Source organism: Grammomys surdaster, unplaced genomic scaffold, assembly GCF_004785775.1.
Source record: "Grammomys surdaster isolate TR1022 unplaced genomic scaffold, NIH_TR_1.0 150, whole genome shotgun sequence".
NCBI lineage: Eukaryota > Metazoa > Chordata > Mammalia > Rodentia > Muridae > Grammomys > Grammomys surdaster.
Genome location: NW_021604608.1, coordinates 20352673 through 20373352, shown reverse-complemented (window position 1 = coordinate 20373352; position 20680 = coordinate 20352673). Strand labels below are relative to the sequence as shown.

At 46.6% G+C, this 20680-nt stretch overlaps 1 protein-coding gene across 17 annotated transcripts in view; it reads left to right on the top strand.

The window, feature by feature from the left end:
* Apbb2 (amyloid beta precursor protein binding family B member 2) overlaps window positions 1–20680 on the top strand; it is a 333919-nt gene that overhangs the window by 251268 nt on the left and 61971 nt on the right. For all 17 annotated transcript variants that reach the window (XM_028765368.1, XM_028765366.1, XM_028765361.1 and 14 more), the window contains 2 exons: window positions 14178–14324; window positions 16508–16635. In XM_028765368.1, coding sequence (XP_028621201.1) covers window positions 14178–14324; window positions 16508–16635 — 275 coding nt within the window. The remainder of the gene's footprint in view (window positions 1–14177; window positions 14325–16507; window positions 16636–20680) is intronic.

Below are 20680 nucleotides of genomic sequence, written 5' to 3'. Positions count from 1 at the left end.
AGACATCCTTGTATATATGTTATATGCAGATATAATATGTGTGCATATATGTGTGCAGGTATCTGTGTGTGCCTGCCACATACAGATGCAGGCCAGAGCTTAACATCAGGTGTCTTCCTAAGTGTCTCTCTTGGTTTTTTGAGACACGGTCTCTTGTTAAATGAAGTTCATCAATAAGACTAGGCTGGATGAACAGTTCACATCTGTTCCAGGGATCTGCTTCCCAAACATTAGAGTTACAGATGTTCACCACCACACCTAAGCTCTTAGTTGGGTCCTTAGACTTGTTGATGGAGCCACCACCCCACAAACCCTTTGAGAACTGTTTTACCCAGGAAGATCAGAAGCAAGGGGTCAAAGCACTGGGTGGACGAGGAGAGGACACTTATTTTAAGTGTGAGAGTTGGACCCAGAAGGCCAAGCATCACTTTGCTGCACTTCAGCTGGGGACATACGGACTGTTGGCTCACTTACAGTTTCCGTTCACAGCTTGCAATTAAGTTAGGAACTTGAAAATGGGGTCTGTGCCCTACTAGATATTGAAGGCTTTCGCACTTGAGCTGTTCAAAGGAGGGACTTTATTCAAGGTCCCCCCTCTGGGGATAGGCACCATTTGTGATAGAATCACCTGCCAGAGCACATTCCAGGGTAGAAGATCAAGGAGGTTCTGAATTGCCTCAGACACTTCCTAGAGAGCATGTAAAACATTGGCTAAAATAATAACAGTAGTCTTGCTTGTAGTCTTGCATTTTTTTTTCTGTGTTGCAAATATACTTGCTGTTTGAAGATGAACTATGCTGTGTCCCACTCTTCCCAGGGTGCCCTGTGTCTGACCATGCCATGCATTCAGTCCTAGGCAAGGGAATAAGGATAGAGGCGGCCTATCTCTCTTAATTCCAGGCCCTCTCTGCTCCTTTTCTCTGGCTCAGCATCTCCCTTAGAGCTCGCGTGGCCACCCTGCTTTCCCTGGCAAAATACAACATTCCACTCCACGTGCTGGGCTCTGACACACGTTGTGGCTTTACTCTGTGCTTACTCAGCAAATAGCCTCCACAGCTCTGCAGCCAAAACATAATCTGTAGTGTAAATCAGCCATGCAGAACCAAGAACTTGCCTCTCAGTCTTTTCCAAGACTCCTCTGGGGACAAAACTGAGATATGTTCACTCTTATGGGGAGTAAGAATAGCTTCCTAGGTACATCAGCTGTACATCAGGAGGATTCTGGGAGGTGAGCATCTTGGCCTCCCCTTACACAGGCTCCTACTGCAGCTGTGAGGAAGGAGGGGGAGCGCTGACATTCATTGCCACCACCAGGCTCGAGCATCTCAAGCATCTCCAGCGGCAGATGCAGTCTGCCTCCCTTTTGTGAGACTTTCCATGATCAGTTTTACAACAGGACTTTTGATGATGTTTCATGGTACCTCTGAGCTGTCCCCCTGGGCCTTGGGAAGCAGTGGGGTGGGGGTGGGAAGAGTTCTGCCTGGGACTCTGACTAAGGAGACTTGACAGGTAAATCTGTCTGTAAATCAGATCGACAGGTGTCAGGTTTAAGAAGTCTCTTTGGGCCAGACAGTGGTAATGCATGCCTTTAATCCCAGCACTTGGGAGTCAGAAGCAGGCGGATTTCTGAGTTCGAGGCCAGCCTGGTCTACAGAGTGAGTTCCAGGACAGCCAGGGCTACACAGAGAAACCCTGTCTTGAAAAACCAAAAAAAAAAAAAAAAAGAAGAAGAAGAAGTCTCTTTGGGGTCAAGGGTAGGAAAAGCTTAGCATGCATGAGGCCATAGTCCCTACTGCAAAATAAAATAAACAAACAGTCTCTTTTACACATCCATATGTCTTGGGAAGTCAGGGATTGTTTAAATTGTCCTCTCCCAAAACTTGTCCCGTGTCCACTGGTGAGCGGAGCCTTGCAGCATGAGCTTCCCAGTCAGTACTGACCATGGGGGTTGGGGATGGAGGAAGTGTCCATTTCCCATTGAATTGAACCCATGCAGTGCTTGGGAGCTCAGTCCTAGGGCAGGACTCTGGGTACCCAGTGTGTAGAGCAGGAGTCCACTAGATGCTCACTTAAAGGACTCCAGATACAGGGAGAACTCAGGATGCCCCTCTGCCATACTGTCCCAGGGCCCTTCCCTATGAGTTCCAATTTCCAGACCTGTTTTTAGAGCCCACCAGCTACTCCAGATGACGTGTCTAAAGCAGTGGTCCTCAGCCTGTGGGTCGAGACCCTCTTGGCGGATTTCTAATGAAGTAGCAACAAAAAATAATTTTATGGCTGGAGGGGGGGACGACTGACCACAACCAGAGGACCTGTATTTTTTTTGTTTTGTTTTGTTTTTGTTTTTTTTTTAATTTCTTTTTTTTTTTTTGAACATGAAATGCTTTTTTTATAGCATGTTTTACAAGGGGAGGGGGTAAGAGGGTCCAGGTGGTGGAAAAGTACAAAATCTTCTTGGCCTGTGCCTTGAAACATGTCATGGTCTATATGGTACACTGCCTTGAATTATGATCTACCTGCAGTTCTTCAGAAGATATGGTACACTGCTTGAGTTATGGTCTCCCTGCTATTCTTAAGAAGACATGGTACTCTGCTTTGAGTCTGTCTGCAGTTGCTAAGCAGGATCTTGCAGTTGCCAAGCTTCAGAGGACATTGTGCAGGTGGGGAAAGGTAGGGGGTAAGGGTAAGGGCGAGGGTCCTGGCTTCTGGCATCTCCCCCTTCTCTGTTTAGTTAGAGAAGGCATCTTATGATCAATCCCAACTATGTGAATTTTGAATTTGGATGTCTAATTATGGGGGGTCTTAGACAAGTTCACAACCCCAAAACACTGATGTGAGACGAGTCACATCGATGGTCGAAGGCTTTAGGCTGTCGACGATGGGCAACGTCAAGCAAGGGACTCCGATGTGGGTGAAAGGAGGGTGAGAGCCCTGTCTTAGGCCATGTAGGCTGCACCCACTCCCAGCACCACGCACTCCTTTTCGGCTGCATTGGGTGGGCCCCTGGGAAGTGGACCTACAATAATCCCGTCATTGGGCTAACTCACAGCCATCCTAGTCTCTTGTAAATGTTCAAGTTACCAACCATTTGTCAGTTTGGGGTGTAATATTGTCATAAAGGAAGGCTCCCCAATGTTAGCGGCCATATCAAGGGTGGCCTTGGTTTAGGAAAAAGCCAATTTTTGTTGTGGTGATCAAGAGGCCAAGCTCTCTAGCGAGAGAAATGAGGGCAAAGCCAGGCATACCAGGAACCCTTCTGGAGGGCGTGGAAGTCTAGGGGTCGACTGTAGGGGGAGGCAGGGGAGCTGACAGCTGTGTCAGTCTCCTGCGGAGTCACTTCTGGATCCTCTGCAATTTTCAGCTGATGGTAATGAACTTCAACTGCCTTCTTGATGGCAGCATCAACCTGGTTCCGTGGACGACAGGTCACGGGCGATGATCTCTGTCTTGCTCAATCTTGATGTCGTGCGCACATCCTCTCAATGAGGGTCCGTCCGGATGGGTCCGTGCCTCGAGCCCCACGTCTGGGTGCCACTTGACCCGACCGGCGGGTCCTGGTTATTCGTGGGGGCAAGGAGGACTGCAACCTGCTATTCTTCAGAAGATACAGAGGACCTGTATTAAAGGATCACCGCATTAGGAAGGTTGAGGACCACTGTCCTAAAGAGTCAGATGAGGATGCATGCTGGGAACTAAACAGTGACTACCTATGGGAAGAGCCAGCCACCTTTCTGATCTGCAGATGGGCTCTTGGAGTTGAACATCACATTTATTCCCGATTACAGGCTGTGTCACTGGCTGAATGAGGCCTTTTAGATGACCTCTATGCCGGCCGGTGTGGCTCATGCGTCAGTCATTTGAAGCTAATGCTAGTAAAAGCCAGCACACTGAGCACGCCCCGAGATCATCTACAGTACTGTACATGTTTGGCAGGAGTCTTCAGATTCTTAGTGTTCCTTAGAACAAGAGTGCTGCCGTGGTCTCTGTCAGTGTCAGGAACAGAGGCACAGGGCAGCTCAGTAACTGGTCCTGTGTCACTTGGGAATTAAATAGGGAGCTCTAGGGTTTATATTTGGCTTCAGAGTTGACCCAGTGGACATTGGACTGTTCTTCCTTCTTATATATAGGTAGTACCGGGCCTCTGCTTAGAGCTGCACCAATTTAATCCTCAGCAGCACCTGTAGGGGCAATGGCTTCCCTCCGGCGATGCAAGCGAGGAAACAAAGGGTGATGAGCACAGTGAGGGTACAGGCAGAGAGTAGAGGTCCCCGACCCCCAGCCAGGTCTGCTCATTCTTCCGTGTGTCTTAGATGAAGCCTACGGGTCCTCCTCACTTGACAATACCTACTGACCGTACTGCATGTACCCAGTGCTTCTCTGGGCAGTGGGCACCCAGAGATCCATAGGGTTGAATATTTCTTTCTAGAACAGCAAATGCCAAGCACAAAATGGTAGACTCAAGGCTGTCCTTGGGCTGCCTCTGTTCCTTGTGGTGTCCCGTGTTCAGTTTCATGGTGCCCGTTTCCTGTCCTGTGAAACCCAGATCGTGACAGTGCACAAGCCGTGAAAGTCTAAGCTCAGCTGCTTGCTTACTGTGTAACCTCAGACAGTTCAGCTATCTGCTCTGTGCCTCCGCCTCTCATTCAGAAAGCAAGAAGTGCAGCACCTGAGTTGGTGGTGTAAGAACATATTTTGCTGAATGTTATAAACTTGGACCGTGATCGGTAAATGGTACAGCACATGCCTCTAATAAACTATCTCTGCCGATAAGATGATGAACTTTGTAATATACCTACAAGTTTGTGCTTAAACACACACACACACACACACACATACTCTATTCCATGAACATTTTTTAAACATGTTCCATATCTTAAGTTGAGCATACCTCTGTCCTGATTTTCTATTAATTAGAAATAGGGCTCAATGCCAGGCTGGTTCCTGGACAAGCAGTGATTAATACAATCAAGTATGTTATACCACATCACACCCCAGAGGCCTGTCTCTGGCGCCAGGGGAGAATCTCCAGGATCCTGCCTGTTTAAATGCTGGCACAGACACCTCTGTTGCTCAGCTTACTGTGAGCCTCCGATCAGAAACCAGAGTGGATCAGCAATGGAGAGCAAACTTTCTCATCAGCCTGTGCTTGTGTTGTTGAGCCAGAGTGGCACTTGCATTACTCTGCATAAATTAACAAGTTGGTGTTCTGGCTCATTCCTTTAAGTTTCAATGGCTTGTTCCTGATGGAATGGTTCAATCCACCCAGCACCTTAGCAACAGTCACCTTGGGCTAGGCCTTTGAATAGTGTATAGGCAGAGTTGACCCAGACTAGGAACCACCTTCCAATAATGCCATAGATAGTAGTGGGTGAGCATGCAGGTTCGAGGATGGATAGTGGAGATATTCCCATGGTGCATCACCCTCGCCAAGTGGCATGGCTTCAGTGGCACAGTATGAATGCTTCATGAATGTGACCTTCGTAGATGGGCCTGGCAAATATGAGTGTAGCACAGACTTTCACAGTAGGGCTGTCTTGCTCTGAGAAACAGAAAGAGGAAATCTTAAATAAACGGCACTAGTGGGCCCAGTTGTCCCAGAGGGCCCCTGAGTGGTGTTTTCTGCCTGAATGCTCATAACGTTGCAGACAGTCTGCGGAGGCAGCAGAAGCAGCTGATACGTTTGCTGAGGCTGGTGCTGAATGTGTTCTGGGGCCTCCCTGGCCAAGGTCACTGCCGAAGTGGTGGATGAATAATTCACCAGGCCAATGACTTTTTCCTTCAAGAGGAAAACTGGGTCAAACACCACTCAAGGGAGCCCCCAGACACCTGTCCCCACAGAACCCACAACATCCTGGAGTTGGAAAGCATTTTGCTGTTTCTAAGCAGTAACAAAGCCTGATTTCATTTGTGAGCGTGTCCGTGGTGACAGTGGTCTGCATTCATTCCTGCCTGGAGTAACCGCAGTCAGCTAGTGACACCCCAACAATAGAGGCCACATCCCACCAGGGTATTTGAACTTGAACCGTTGGTGCCTTTTCAGGCAGTGTTGTGAAGGTTGTGTTGTGTTAAGCCCTTTTGATTACTGGACAATCGAAAGATCTGACTCAGAATAGAAATTGGAGCTGCTGCAGTCTCTCAGTAATGGTCTGCAAAGCAAAGTGCCAGTTGGTTTCATTGTGTTGTTTAAGACAAGAAGACAAGGAGTCACTGTGTAGCTCAGGCTGATCTTGGACTTGTAATCCCGCTGGGTCAAGTGCTGGGATTACAGGTCTGCACAACCATGACCAGCCAGAGGATGAGTCTATTTCACCCCTTCCCCCTCTCCCCCGACTTTCTTAACTCTTGAGAAAGCATCACAGAACAGAGATCAAATAGAACGAATACCCTTTAGATGGGCATTGTTCTGGCCCTCTTTGAGCTAGATAGATATTTTAAAAGTCCATCATATTCATACGTATACATTCCTTTCCACCTGACCAGCCTTAGGGATTAAAATCTCCAGACAGTAAACAAGGCTGATCTATGTGACTAGGGCAGGAGGCAGGATAGCCATACTCTTGGGATCTAGCAACACAAGCTTGAATCCAAGTCCCCTGTCCTGTGGACATCACTGGTCATCTCTGAAGCTCTGCCAACTCCCTGGGCCTCATATTTCTCTCCTGTTAAAGCCGTTTCCACACGGAAGCCTTTGCATGTTTCTCTTTTCCAAAGCCAAGCACCCACATAGGAGAAGGAGGGTTTTAATTCCTCGGTCAGCTCAGCCTGCCCTTGTTTGGAGCTGTTGCTGAGGTGTCAGGCACAGTCAAGGGGGGTTATATTGAACACTGTTCCTGTATTCGACTCTGGGCTCTGGGACCCCTCACCAGCACCTCTATCTAGGGCCCCCACAGGTTATGTGGCTCATTCTTAGCATCTACTTCCTGTGTCATTTCTTCTGTGTACTCCTAAGTTCCTAGCTTTCAGCAAAGCCACTTAACAATTTTCCTAGATACCAGCTAGTGACATGTTTTGTTTTCCCTACAATATTTTTGTTGTTGTTGTTGTTGTTGTTGTTGTTTCTGTGTGTGTGTGTGTGTGTGTTTTTTCTTTTTGGTGGTAGTAGTGGCTATGGTTTTTTTTGTGTGTGTATTGGATTTTTTTTTTTTTTAGCAGAATTTCACTACGTAGCTCAGGCTGTCCTAGAACTCACTATGTAGACCAGGCTGGTCACAAAGTCACAGAGATCCATCTGCCTCAGCCTGCTGAGTGCTGGGATCAAAGGTGTGCACCACCATGCCAGGCATCCCTCCAGTGTTTTGAGACAAGCTCTCCTGTAGCTTGGATTAGCATCGAACCCCAGATCTTCCTGCCTCTCCCTCTCAAGTGCTGTGATCACAGGCTTGCAAACTCCCTACCCCATCCCTCAATATGTATACTTGAGTTGGTACCTTGATCAGTGGGTGCTCTTACCAAACTTGCTTGAAACCCTTTTTAAGAACTCGATATACCCATAGCCTTTGAAAAAGTGATGCAGGGATCGTTCCTTCCTTCCAAGATATGCACACAATTTGGAACATGCCACCTCCTCTCCTATATCACCCCTCCTTCCCACCTGCAGTGTGCCCTTAAGGATGGATCGTCATCTCTAGGTGGAGAAACAAAACACCAATCAGCACAGCCGAATAATGGGGAGTGTTCCCCGGTGCTGACACATTCCATTAGCAAACACTGGCTGCCTTCCTCAGAGATTCTCCTTGGGCCCCAAGCTGCTGTACTCCAAACCCCATACAGTTGTTGTATCGACCGTTTTATCCACAGGGATGAAGTTACACACCCCTTGCTATGGCAGCCCAAGTGAATGTGTGCCTGTAGAATCTTTGTATGTGTATGAGTGTTTTGCTTGCATGTATGTCTGTGAGTGTGTGGTGCCCACAGACATCAGAAAGGGGTGTGTCTTGGACTCTCTGGAACTAGAGCTATGCATCCTTGGAAACCGTTAGGTGGGGGTAGGAAACAAACCTGGATCCTCTGCAATAGCAACAAATGTTCTTAACTGTTGAGCCATCTCTTCAGCCCTCGCTTGCAGATTTTTGAAACAGTGCTCGGTGGAGTGTTTGGTTTGAGTGTTCACTGAGGCAGCCCTCTTTCTTTGGCATGCAGTGAGCATTAAACAATGCTTAGGAATGAATGAATCCATTGTCTTATGAGCTCAACACAGCACCACACCGTTTAGGACGCCATCTGTGACTCACTCTGAATCAAGAACCTTCTATGGGCCCCCAACCAATGAAGCTTGTGCCCGTTGTGTGCCCTCATCTCAAGGTGTGACAGGATAGATTCACACTGCGTGTCTCCTCTTTAGAAGCGTCAAGAGAGTAGGGACTGAACCTCACTCACCTGGGTAAGTCTCCGGGAGCTAATTGGTGCTCCATGGATGTCATTTACTCAGTAATTAAGCGAAAATGGCCATTCCTAAAAACGAACGGCTTGGGATTTCATTGGTAACATCTAACCTTTTAACTTGTCTGTCTGAGTCTCCTTAGTTTGTAAGATCTGTTTTGGTACCAGAGTTGTTTAACGACAGCAGTTAGAGGACTCGCTGTGTCGTAGCCAGGGTGACACTTTGTGGACATTAGCCACTGTCTTCCTTCTGCACATGTGGGCAGCCTCCCTTTCACTTGCTCCTCATGGTTCGGAGAGGATCTGCGGCGTTCCGTCAACATTCTCTAATCAGAGGAAGAAAGAAGACAACAGAGACCTGGAATTTAGCGTAAGGGAGAAATGATCGATCCTGGAGAGATGGAGTCTTTTGGAGCCTAGAGAAGAGGGAAGAGTAAGCATCGGACGGGTCCCCACAATATGCCAGACAGTATACCACCCGCTTTGTCTCTCTGGAGCCTCCTGGCAGCTCTCTAAGGTTAAGTGTTATCATTTTTCCAGCAAACTCAGAGCTGCAGAGGCTGAGTACCTGCTGACTAGACTAGAGAAGCCGAAACCCTGGGCTGTGGCATAATAAAGCAAGGCTTAGAACTTGTCTTTCCCACCACACAGACTGTCACAAGAGGCTCTCCCCAGGTACAGGTTTCTCCCAAGATGGTACTCAGAATTAACTAACATGGGACTGAGAGACAGCTCAGTCAGTAAAGTGCTCGTATAAGGAACTCAGTCCAAACTGCAGCACCCAGGTGAAAAACTGGATATAATGTCAGTGCAGGGCCTGGTGGCAGTGCAAGGCACAGCAACAGTGCATGCATCCATTCCCAGCACTGAGGAAGCAGAGACAGTGGGTCCCAGGAGCTCACTGGCAGCCTAGTGTCATCAGTGATCCCCTGTTCTAGTAGAGAGATGCTGCCTCACAAAACATAGTGGATGGTTCCTGAGAAATAGCCCGAGGTTGACTTTCGGCCTTCACGCACGCCTGACTGCGTGTGCACATGCAGATGCTCACACACTGAGAAAGAAAGGCTAAGATCAGGAACAGCAAGTGGCAGCCCTGGGGTTTGAACCAGGCATTTACACTCAGAACCCATAGAGTGGTGTAACTCTGGATAGAAAACAGAGCTGCCCCTCGACAGCTGACGTTCTCAGCACCTCAGCTCCCAACCAGCAACGTCTGGGGAGCTGCTGGAAATGCAGATTCCTGAGCCCTGCCCAAAACTGCCCGATCATAGACTCTGGAGGAAGGGTTCTCTTTTCTGTGCCCTAATACACACACACACACAAACACACATGGCATATACCCAACATATGTATCCACATGCTACTAATATTCATTCAGCTAGGAAAATGCTTAAAACCTACTAGTGAGAAAGAATATTTATTGACAATAGTGATCGTAATTAAACATTTACTGATTCTCATTACTGTACAGACCGTCAGCTTACTCAGTTGCTTTAGCACTATAAAGTGGGAGATGTTATTACTCCCATTACCCATCTGAAGAAACTGACACCTGAAGTGGCTTACCACAGCGCCTCCCTGCATCCCTCCAGAGTCATGGCTGGACTCCAGGTCCATCTGATCACACCATCCAGACCTTCCACCCTTGCTCACTGCGAAGGACGAGCAACCATTAAAGTGTTTATATTGATATTTTTGTATTCAATTCTTTTTTATTTTTATTTGTTTGTTTTTATTTGTTTTTTGTTTTCTTGAGACAGTTTTTCTATGTAACCCTGGCCACCCAGGAACTCACGGTGTAGACCAGTCTGGCCTCAAATTCAGAGATTAGTCTTCGTCTGCCTCCTGGGTGCTGGTATTAAAGGGATGTGCCACCACTGCTGGCTTGAATAAATATTTTCAGTTCTCTCCCTACCCCAAATTAAGTTTTGTTTCCAAGAGCCAATTTTGTTACTCAGGTAACATAGCAACTGCATTAAATCTTCCTGGCCACGTGGGGGCAGCACTGTGCAGTGCTGGTGCTCTTTGCTCCTCTTCAGAAAGGACCAGGCTGAAGCCATCGATGGTGCAGCACAGTAGTCCCTCCATACTATTTAGCTTTGACTACGTTGAATGGCAGTGGAGCTTTTCAGATCAGAAACTAAAGAACTATATAGCTGTGCAGACAGTGATTTTAAAAATTCATGATGATGATATAGTTTGGGCTTTTGTCTCTTTATTGATATGAAAAAATGATATTCTGAATGTGCTGTGGTAGGTTAGGTGATTCTATTTTTTTTTTAAGCCAAGAAAAATACCTTTAGTTTTTTAAACTGAATTTGTTTAGGTTGAAATTCATGTGTTCTTGCACTCAAGGAGCAAAAGGTAGACCGTATTGTTTTATCTTCCTGGTTGTTAATTAAGAGCCATGCCCTCAAAAGTGGTGGGTTCAACAATAAATACATATTTATCTTCGTCAAAACCCTAGTAAATTTTCGCCTCTGATCTGTTTGCTGATGCCTGGACAGGGACCCTGTGATACACTCAGAAAGGATTGGTCTTCGGGGTAGACAGGAGCTGGGGACCAGCCATCCTGATTTGATGAGCCCTAGATTCAATGAGAGGTTCTGTTTCAGAAAATAAGGTGAAGAAAGATAGAGGAAGACACCACGTTTACCTCTGGCCTGTGCACACATTCGCCTACACATACACAAGAGTAATACCCAAAAGCCAAAGAATCCCAGGCCATGTACTATTCATATGTGTTCATGAGCATGGACACACGCGCACACATGTAAGAATGTATAAATAAATAAAAGTAGGCGCAATGTAAGTAAATATCATCCAAGCCTAAAGTCAGTTCTTTTAGAGGCAGGCAGAAGGGAAGTGACAAGCTTTAGGGCAAAGCCAGCAGGTGGGTTGTGACAGTGACTTTACTAACAAGGGCCTGTGCTGAGAACCAGCAGGAGATGTTTGAGCTTCCCCGGCTCCCTGGAGAAAAGGTGAGGTCAGGCTGCCTGTGAGCTCTGGCGCAGGTAGTAGTAGGTTTTAATAAAACAGGATGTTTGGTCATGTGTGCCTGTGTGTTTCTGACTAGCCAACCAGAGAAATAGAGTTTGGTTTGGAAGCTGAGAATGCAGAGCTGAAGAGGGAAAGGCCAGCCAGCAGACAAGTATTTTCCCTTCCCTGAAACCTCCCTGCAGCTCACGCGTACATGCAGAACAACTGTGAGGGGCTCTGCCACAGCTGTTCCCCGGGAGACAGGCAGCTGAGTAGCTTTTACAGTCTCCAGGACTGCCTTTTCTCTAAGATTTATTTGTAAGGGATGCTGCTCGCGCATGCGCTGACTGAGTAACAACGAACAGGCATTACCCAGCCTTCCATTCCAGGCTGAGAACATCTGTGAGTGGTATGCATGATGGGTTGCTTCTGTGTTTAGCATTCTGTTAAGTTTTCCTCTCCAGGAAGTGCGATTAGCAACTCAAGCAAGGGACTCTGGTCATGGTGCTGGTGTGGAGAAGGTTAGACCAGACCTGATGTTGGTCATGTTGGGATAGATTGCCATGAGTCATCATTGCATTTTCAAATTTACATTTAGAAGCTTGACAACTTCTCCTTGAGAGCCAGTCTCTTTGCTTTCAAGGAAGAATGTGGCTCTTTGTCTGCCCACCTGGCCCTGTGGTTTCTTCAGCTGGTGCATAGCTTCAAGGTGACCTTGGGGTGCAGGGAGGGATGAGAGCATTGCCTATCCTGCACGTTGTTTTATGTCCTGTGATTAAGCACATAATTTATTATTTGGTTTGTGGGTAGGTGGGTGGGTGGATGGATGCATGGATGGATGCATGGATGGATGCATGGATGGATGAATGGATAGATAGTTGGATGTGTGGATGGATGGATGCATGGGTGGATAACTAGATAGATAGATAGATAGATAGATAGATAGATAGATAGATAGATAGATTTTTTTCATACAATATATTCTGGTTATGGTTTCTCTGCTCTGACTCCTCCCAGATCCTCCCCATCCACACAAATCTCTCCCCTTTCTTGCTCTCCATCATTAGAAAACAAACAGGCATCTTTTAATAAATGAAAATAATGATAATAAAACAAAGATGAGATAAAATAAAAAAACAAACAAACATGAATAGGAGAAAATAAATGAACAGGAAATTAAATTTTTAAAAGCCTGAGAAAAGGTACAAGAAACACATATAGACACAGACACACCCCCTCACAGAGAGAACTTATAAAGATACAAAATCAAAAACTATAATGTATAAGACCGGTAAGAGAAAAAAAATGTCTAGAAAAAGCATTATAAGCCCCCCAATCAACAACAACAACCAAAACCAAAAATCAAAAAAAAAAAAGAAAAAGAAAAACAGCCTCTAAAATACTATTGTATTGTATTGAGTTAATTTAATTTTCTGTTGTCCATCTACTGCTGGGCATGGGGCCTGCCCGTAAATGTAATCCGTGACCCCAATCTGGCTTAAACCAGTACGGGCTTCATGCATCTTGCCACAGTCTGTGAGTTCAAATGTGAGCCGATCTGTTGTGTCTAGAAGTTCACGTTTCCTTGTGCCCTCTGCCCCCGCTGGCTCTCCAAATCTTTCCACCTCCTCTTCTACAGAGTTACCTGAGCCCTGAGGGGAGGACTTTGATGGAGATATCTCCTCAGGATGGAGTGTTTCAAGGTCTCTTACTCTGCATATTGTCTCACTCTAGGTCTCTGTACTTGTTCCATCTACTGGAGAAGAAAGCTTCTCTAACGGCAGCTGAATAAAGCACTGGTCTATGAGTCTATGGTCTATAGTAGAATGTCCTCAGGAGTCATTTTCTTGCTATGTCACATTAGCAGAACAGTAGTACATCATTTTCTCATAGGTCCCTCGCCTGTCTAGTCTCTGGTCCTTGGCCACCTGTGCAGTGTCGGGCATGGGTTTCATCTCCTGGCACGGGCCATGCGTCCAGTCAGACAGTAACTGCTTGCTCCCACGCCTGTTGTACCACTACTACACCAGCATTCCTGGCAGACAGGTCACCACTGTAGACTGAAGGGTTGGTAGCTGGGTTCGTGTTTATCTTTCTCCTCTGGTAGCAGAAAACAAGCACATCTAGTGCTCTTTAGGTTAAAGGGAAACAGTGAACACTAGAACTTTAAACAGGAGGGTGGGGAACAGTAAATAAAATAGCTCTAAGTGTTAGGAGTATGTGGGAGTGGTGCTTAGAAGATACCCACAGCTCCGTGGAACTCACAAGCATTCCAGGATTGGGTGCTGGTGTTTCTGTTGGACCTCAGACCTGGCTGTTATCCTGAAAGCCCTTCCTTTCATCTTCTTCCCTTTCTGGGCACTGGCCACTGTTTCATGGTCGTCAGGAGGGAAGGAGAGTATTCATGAACTTCTCTCTCTTCTACTTTCTTTGCCTAGGAACTTTATAATACCAGGTTACCCTTCTTACCATAGAAAGAGGGAAAGAGGAAAGGAAAGGAAGGAAGCGGGGAAGAAATCTGCATTATCATGGGTCATGAGAACTTAAAAACTTTTGTTACTTCTGTACCATTAGTTACCTCTATAATTCTGTTCATGGTACTCACTTCAAGGGGAAAAAAATGTCTGAGAGCACTACATTTATTAGACAAGGAAGGTCATCCCTATGTTTCTCAAAATAGCAAAAGTACATATCATTACAATTCCATCTTCCAACAGTAGAGCGTTTGCTGAGTTGGGTAGTCAGCCACAGTGAGGCAGACAAAGGTGACCTGAGCAGACCCATGAATCACGTTTCTGCCTTTTACCTTTGCCTTCCAGTGTTTCGCTGTGCGTTCTCTGGGCTGGGTAGAGATGGCAGAGGAGGACCTCGCCCCCGGGAAGAGCAGTGTCGCCGTCAACAACTGCATCCGGCAGCTTTCCTACTGCAAAAACGACATCCGGGACACGGTCGGCATCTGGGGAGAGGTGAGTCACCCGTGGAGAAACAACAGCTACTTTCCTGTCTTCTGCCATGCTTCGTCAGCTCTGTGAGAACTTGTAGGGAGGGGCTTGATGTGTTTACCTGTGGCGATGGACGGTGCGGCAGCATGACGCACTAGGGTGGCTCCTGGGTAACCCTGCCACATGCTACTCAGAAAGAATATTTCTCACTGGCTAAATGAATTCCCTGACCCTCTAATCCTCAAAGATCCAACAGCGAACTTTCACATGTGCACAATGAAACGTCCATCTATTAAGAGTTTTTTGGGAGACAACCCATGCCTCTCGGTGACATGTGATCCCCACCCCTGCACCCCTGCTCTAAAAGGTGACTCATGTCCCTTACATTCTTGCTCTGGAACCTGACAGTCATCGCTCGTGAGCTTAGAACTGGTGCCTAGGTGTTGTCTCACTTTTGGTAAAGTGAGTCTCCTTTGAACTGTTAGTTAAGATAATATCTGAGGGCTGGAGACATGGCTCAGCTGTTAAAGGCTAGGCTCACGACCAAAAAGATAAGAGGTAATATCCAAATAGAAAGTAGTGAAGGGAACACCCCCGACTCGCATTAGGAATACATCAGACAGGGAAAGCTGTATGCAAGCTCTATGGCCTGCAGAACACATCAAGAGCACCTTACATAGTGCTCGACGCATGTCCCACAAGCAGAACATGGGCAGGAAGCTTGGCTTTCAGCCTGGACTGTTTGCAACTCCACTGCCAGTTTCTCTCAGCAGTACATCATGATGAGAAGCAGTTCTCAGGCTCCCCGTGGTCTAGCCTGTCCCGAGGGAGAGCCTTGCCACGGGGCTGGACTACATTGCTAACCAGACTCTCTGATCCTGTGCAAGTAGTAAGAATAGTTTTCTCTGTTGCAAGAAAACCCTTGTTGAGACTTCTCACTTCTCCCCAGGAGTCATCCAGTCACCCAGGACCGACTCTAACACTGAAGCGTGATCTCACACCATATCTCTGAACAAGAAATTTAACAGTCTTTGCCCTCCTCCAGTCAAAGCACTAGCTTTCCCATCCTTAGCTGGGGTTTACAAGAAAGTTTGCTCTGATTTACACTAACATGATTGGTAGACATTTGCAGATACCATAGTTTGAGGCAGCAGGCAATCCATCTTCAGGCTCTGGTGGGAACACTTTGGCCACATGAGTCTGTGCAAGTTACGTTTTTGTTAGTGAGTTCATCTTTAAATGGTTTCTCTGCTCTTAAAGGAACACTTCTCAGTCATTCTGAATCCAAGCTGTAGACATTGGCCACAGCCTAAATACTCTCCGACAGAGACACTACCTACCCCTGCCACCCCAAGTGGCACAGCTCAATCATCCTAAGACCCTTTGACATCTCAAAAATTGTACCAAGAATAACTGACCCATCCCTTTGGGATTGGAACCTCACCAAGAGGCCTCATGGTTCAACTCAGGCAGGCTTCCCCGGCTTCAGTGCGACAGCATCTGGGTTGCCATCTTGAGAGACCACCTTTCATCTGTACAGCAGATGGTTAATAGTTCCTTAAAAATGTGTGTGACAACTGCATGGGAGAAGTTACACAAGCTAGCATTCCTGCCCTTAGAGAATCAGCCTATATGGGTAGAGAGGACACGAACCCTACAAATCCAAACTGGAGCACAAGAGTTGAAAACCCCTCTCAGTATTATGACAGTGCCTTTTACAGGCTCTGCCTCAGATCATGAGCAGACACCTAGCCCTCAGCCTCAGTGTCCCCAGCTGCTAGTTGGAGACTATAAGCTAAGCTCTCGCAGGGCAGTTGAGAGTTCTGAGCACCTCAGACATTCATCGTAATACCTAGCAGTCAATTAACAAGCACAGGAGAATGAGCTGTCATTTGTACCAAGAAGTACTGCAAAGTCGTGTCCACGCTTTGCTGGCCACATCCCATGGACATAGGATGGAGAGGTAGAAGAGATGCTATGGCTGTGGGTTAAAGAATGGGCGTGGGTCTCTGGCATGAAGAATAGTGAGGGGGGACTGCCGGGACCTATCAGAGGGGCTGTGTGTGGGGGGGGGGGGATGTTCATAAAGGGACATTCCTGTTAGTAATTTGTCTAGATCCAGAAGTGTAAAAAGTTAAAAGATAAGAGCTGCCTGAAAAGCTGGAGCACATCATGGAAGGCCTCCATGTTTTCTCCTTGACTCCCAGGGCAAAGACATGTACCTCATCCTGGAAAACGACATGCTCAGCCTGGTGGACCCCATGGACCGCTCCGTGTTACACTCGCAGCCCATCGTGAGCATCCGAGTGTGGGGTGTGGGCCGAGACAACGGCCGGTGAGTACTTTAAACCGGTGAAATCCATCACTGAAGCGTGATCTCATAGCACCTCCCCCAGTATGAAACTTAACAAACTGATTAGAGATATAACAGACCGGAGTTAAGTCTCTGCCTCACTCCTCTGCCTCCACGGTATCCCAGGCTTTTTCCTTCCAGGCTCTGTCCTTCAAACTTCCGTCAGCTCCGACTCCTGCCTTTGGGTCTACATACTTCTCCTCCCTCATTTTACCAAGTTCCCAACTCATCAGACAATCTGCCCCTCTTTATTTCTCTCTCCTCTGTATTTCTTTTTGTAATCAGTGGTCTACTTGGTTGCATCCTGGCTACTTCAGACTCATGCCACGAATGGTAGTTCTTCATAAGGAGTTTGTTTGAAAGGATAAGATCACACACAAGCCTGAACCTTCCATTTTTAAGTCAAATGAGAATCAGAGGCTTGGATTTGGCCATTTTAAAAAAAAAAAAAAACCTTGAAATGTTTGGTTACAATAATTGCATTCCATGTGTGTTTCTATGAAATTCTACTGAAAATGAGTTACCGCAAGAACTCTGAATCTTCTATCCTCCAAGGCAATAGGAAACTGATGTTCTGATTTTCAAGCCCATGTTGTAACTGATAACTTTAGCAGCTGTTGTCACTAATGTCGTACTCGGACCCCATTGTAAAATAATCAGGCACCGTTACATACAGTTGATGCTTCAGTTATTGTCAAATTTTTGGCAATTCCCAAGGTATAGGACCATCTTCTGGCATCTTGGGTCAAACTATAGGACACTTAAAAGTATCATGTTGTTGAAAATGGACAAAAATGTTACAAAAGTAGTAAAAATCACAGGTGTCAAAGGAATGGCTCTCCTAGACATTCTGGGTTGTTTGTTTGTTTGTTTGTTTGTTTGGAATTGAGTCACATGGTTCTTTATAAGGAGAGGGTCTGCCTTGTCTTCTACAGTTCTCTTGTACACAAGCACCAGAGTATTTGATTGTCTTTGACCAGTTGTACATCCTAAACCAGAAAGGAAGGATTATGGCTAGGTATTTGACAGTCAAAAGAATAAGCATTTGTGCTTGAACCGGATGTGAGAAAGGATCCTCTGGCTGCTGATTGGGTTAAACCTTCCTGGGAGCATAGCATATCTTTGAGCTATCTATACAGAGTGAGGAGTCCTGACAGCTGGACAGGTGCTCTGTGTGAGTGGCGAGGAGGCTCATAGACACCGACCCGACCAGTCATTTGTTTGGCAGTGCCCGAATTCTCACCTTCACTCCAGTGAGTTACTTTTCAAAGGAACTCTCAGGCGGCCATTACTCCTCTGTGAAAATACGTGTCCCTGGTAGAGAGCTCTTAATTTCCTGATTTCTGTCCTCCATGTCTATCCGTACAGCAGGAGCCAAAGTGGAGACCATTATATATTCAAACAACTAGGAACATGCATTCGGGTCTGGTTTTTATTTTGGTTTTGTTTGCAGTGGTGCTTGACACAAGGCCCGGAGCACGCTAGGCAAGTGCTTCACTGCTGTGGTACATCCTCGTAGCTCTGTGGCATATGCTTGAGGTTAGATCTTACTGATGCAAGTTTTTGGTCTACACTATTTCTTTAAAATAAAACCAGTCGCCACGTGTGTATGAGAGGGCGCGATTTGGATTCTCCATGGCAGAACTGTGTGAGCTCTTTGCACCTCGTCTTCTGTCGTCAGAGAAACGAGGGTAGGACCGGGACCACAGCGCATATGTACATGCACCAGCCAGTGTGTACAGTAATTGACACACGATGGAAACATACAAGTGCTTAATGAATGTTTACTTTTGATTTGTTTAAAGCAACATGCACTTAGCAGATGCAGATAATTACATGGCTTCCCTTCCAAGGCACTGGGGATGCAGTGGGGAGAGTCAAACTTCCGCCAGCTTCAAGGATCACAGGGAGACAGGGGATACAAAACCCTTGCAAGCCCTGATGAGCTCAGTTGGCCAGCAGAGCAGAAAGAGCCCCTCATAGCCCCACCCCTACCCATAGCGCCACCCCTACCCACACCCCCACCAAAGAGCACAGTGTAAGCTAGATAGCATCATGGGGGTGCCTCCCTCAAGACAGTCAGGGTCCCCACATGTCTCTGTAGTTAGGGGTGGGGGTGTCTGGAGCCTGATCCCTTTTGGAGTAGTACAGAAGGAAGAAAGTTTGCCGCTTAAAGGTTCTGTTTCTTCCCATTGGTCCCCTGAGCTTTCATGCCCTGGAAGAAGGAGCCTTTGTGTTTCCAATATATATTTAACTTTCCTTTGCCTTTGATTCCCCCGTTTTTTTTTCCTTAACAGCAATTTACAAGAGCAAATTCAATTTGTAATGCTGCAAAGGAAAGGGGCTTTCTTCACTTTGTATGAATAAAACATTAACAGTGTTTCATTTTGCCGGGGGGGAAAACAAGGCCATTTCGCATTCTCTTTTGTAGCGTTCCTTGCTGAGAAAATGGCATCTCTTGGGGGTGTTTCTTGATGTGGTTAAAATGAGGAAGGAAAGTACCAGTGCCAGACTGAAAGGGCACAGACCTTCCCCACAGAGCATTGCACCCCACCGAGCAGGGAGACCTCGGAGGTTCTGCAAGTGTTTTGAGTCTAGTGTTTTTCTTAAGGCTTTCAAGTGAGTTCAGTTTATTTGTAGCTTCTTGGTTAGTCCGTTTACTTTGGATGTAGAGGTCTCCTAAGGGTAATGGATGGTGACGCTTCTCCCAGTGTCTTCTAGGGCTGAGTCCGAAAAACCTTATGAGCTAGGTGAGGAGTTAGAATTGTCTCTGATGTTGACTCTGTAGAGTTTGCTTATAGGGTTTCAGTTCTGACTGCAGCTTCTTCTGGGTTTAGGGAGGGCTGCCTTCTTCATTAGGAACCTGTTTACTGCCTGGACAAGCAGGGCTGCTCCTCCTTCTTGGCCACCACCACACTTTGACTCCTTTCATCACAGTGAGACAAATATGGAGACCCCTTCTCCCAGAGACAAAGGCTGGTGAGGAAGTTTTAGAGGTTGTGTATTCCCCAGAGTAGCACAAAAGAGTGATGTGACGTGTGCTCCTCACTGTGCAGAAGATGGCATCTTCAGGTGTGTGCATGTCACTGTGTGGGAGATGGCATCTTCAGGTGTGTGCATGTCACTGTGTGGGAGATGGCATCTTCAGGTGTGTGGATGGCACTAAGACAGAGGACCAGACAACCTTTCATTTGGTCTCTTTGAGCCTGCCAAGCCACCATTCCAACAGTAGGTAGAAGAGATGTCGCCTCCCTGTTTCAAAGGCCTATATAGACTTTAAACTCAGCATTTTCACACCTCGGGAAGCAGCTTTCCCCTTATTCTTAATAGAAGTATCAGACATAAGTGAACCTAGTCTCTCAACCTAAGGGAACTTTAGCAGAGACACCCCACTTTTTTTTCAATGACAGATATGAACCCATCTTCTAGGATGGGGTGCTGAGATCCTGTATCCATTGGCCAAAGACAGTCGAGTCTGGTAATCCCTCCTGTCTCCAGTGAGGGAAAGGGGTAGATGGGGTTGTCAGGGTTTCAGATCTCATTCATGGGAAGCTTCCGTGTTGGTGCAGCATGTAAGATAGCCATAGTAAAATGGTCTAGAGCAGTGGTTCTCAGACACTGTGGGTAGCAACCCCTTTGGCAAACCTCTTTCTCCACGGATATTTACAGAACGATTCATAACAGTGCAAAATTACAGTTATGAAGCAGCAATGAAATAATTTTACGGTTGGAGGTCACCACAACATGAGGAGTTGTATTAAATAAAGGGTCACAGCATCAGGAAGGTTGAGAAGCACCGGTCTTGAGTCACCTGGGAAACTTTGTTAAACCTGGTGACAGATCCTTTTTACGCTCTGAGCCCTCCCTCTCTGGGGCTTCGGATCGCAGTCTACAATGCAGTACTCTCTGCGTTACTCAGCTTTGTATAATAAAATGTCTTAGGTAATTAATTTTTTTTAATTTAATTTTTTTAAAGGAAAGGGTACCACAGTCCATGATGAGTTGGCACCCTTGCTTTTAGGACTGT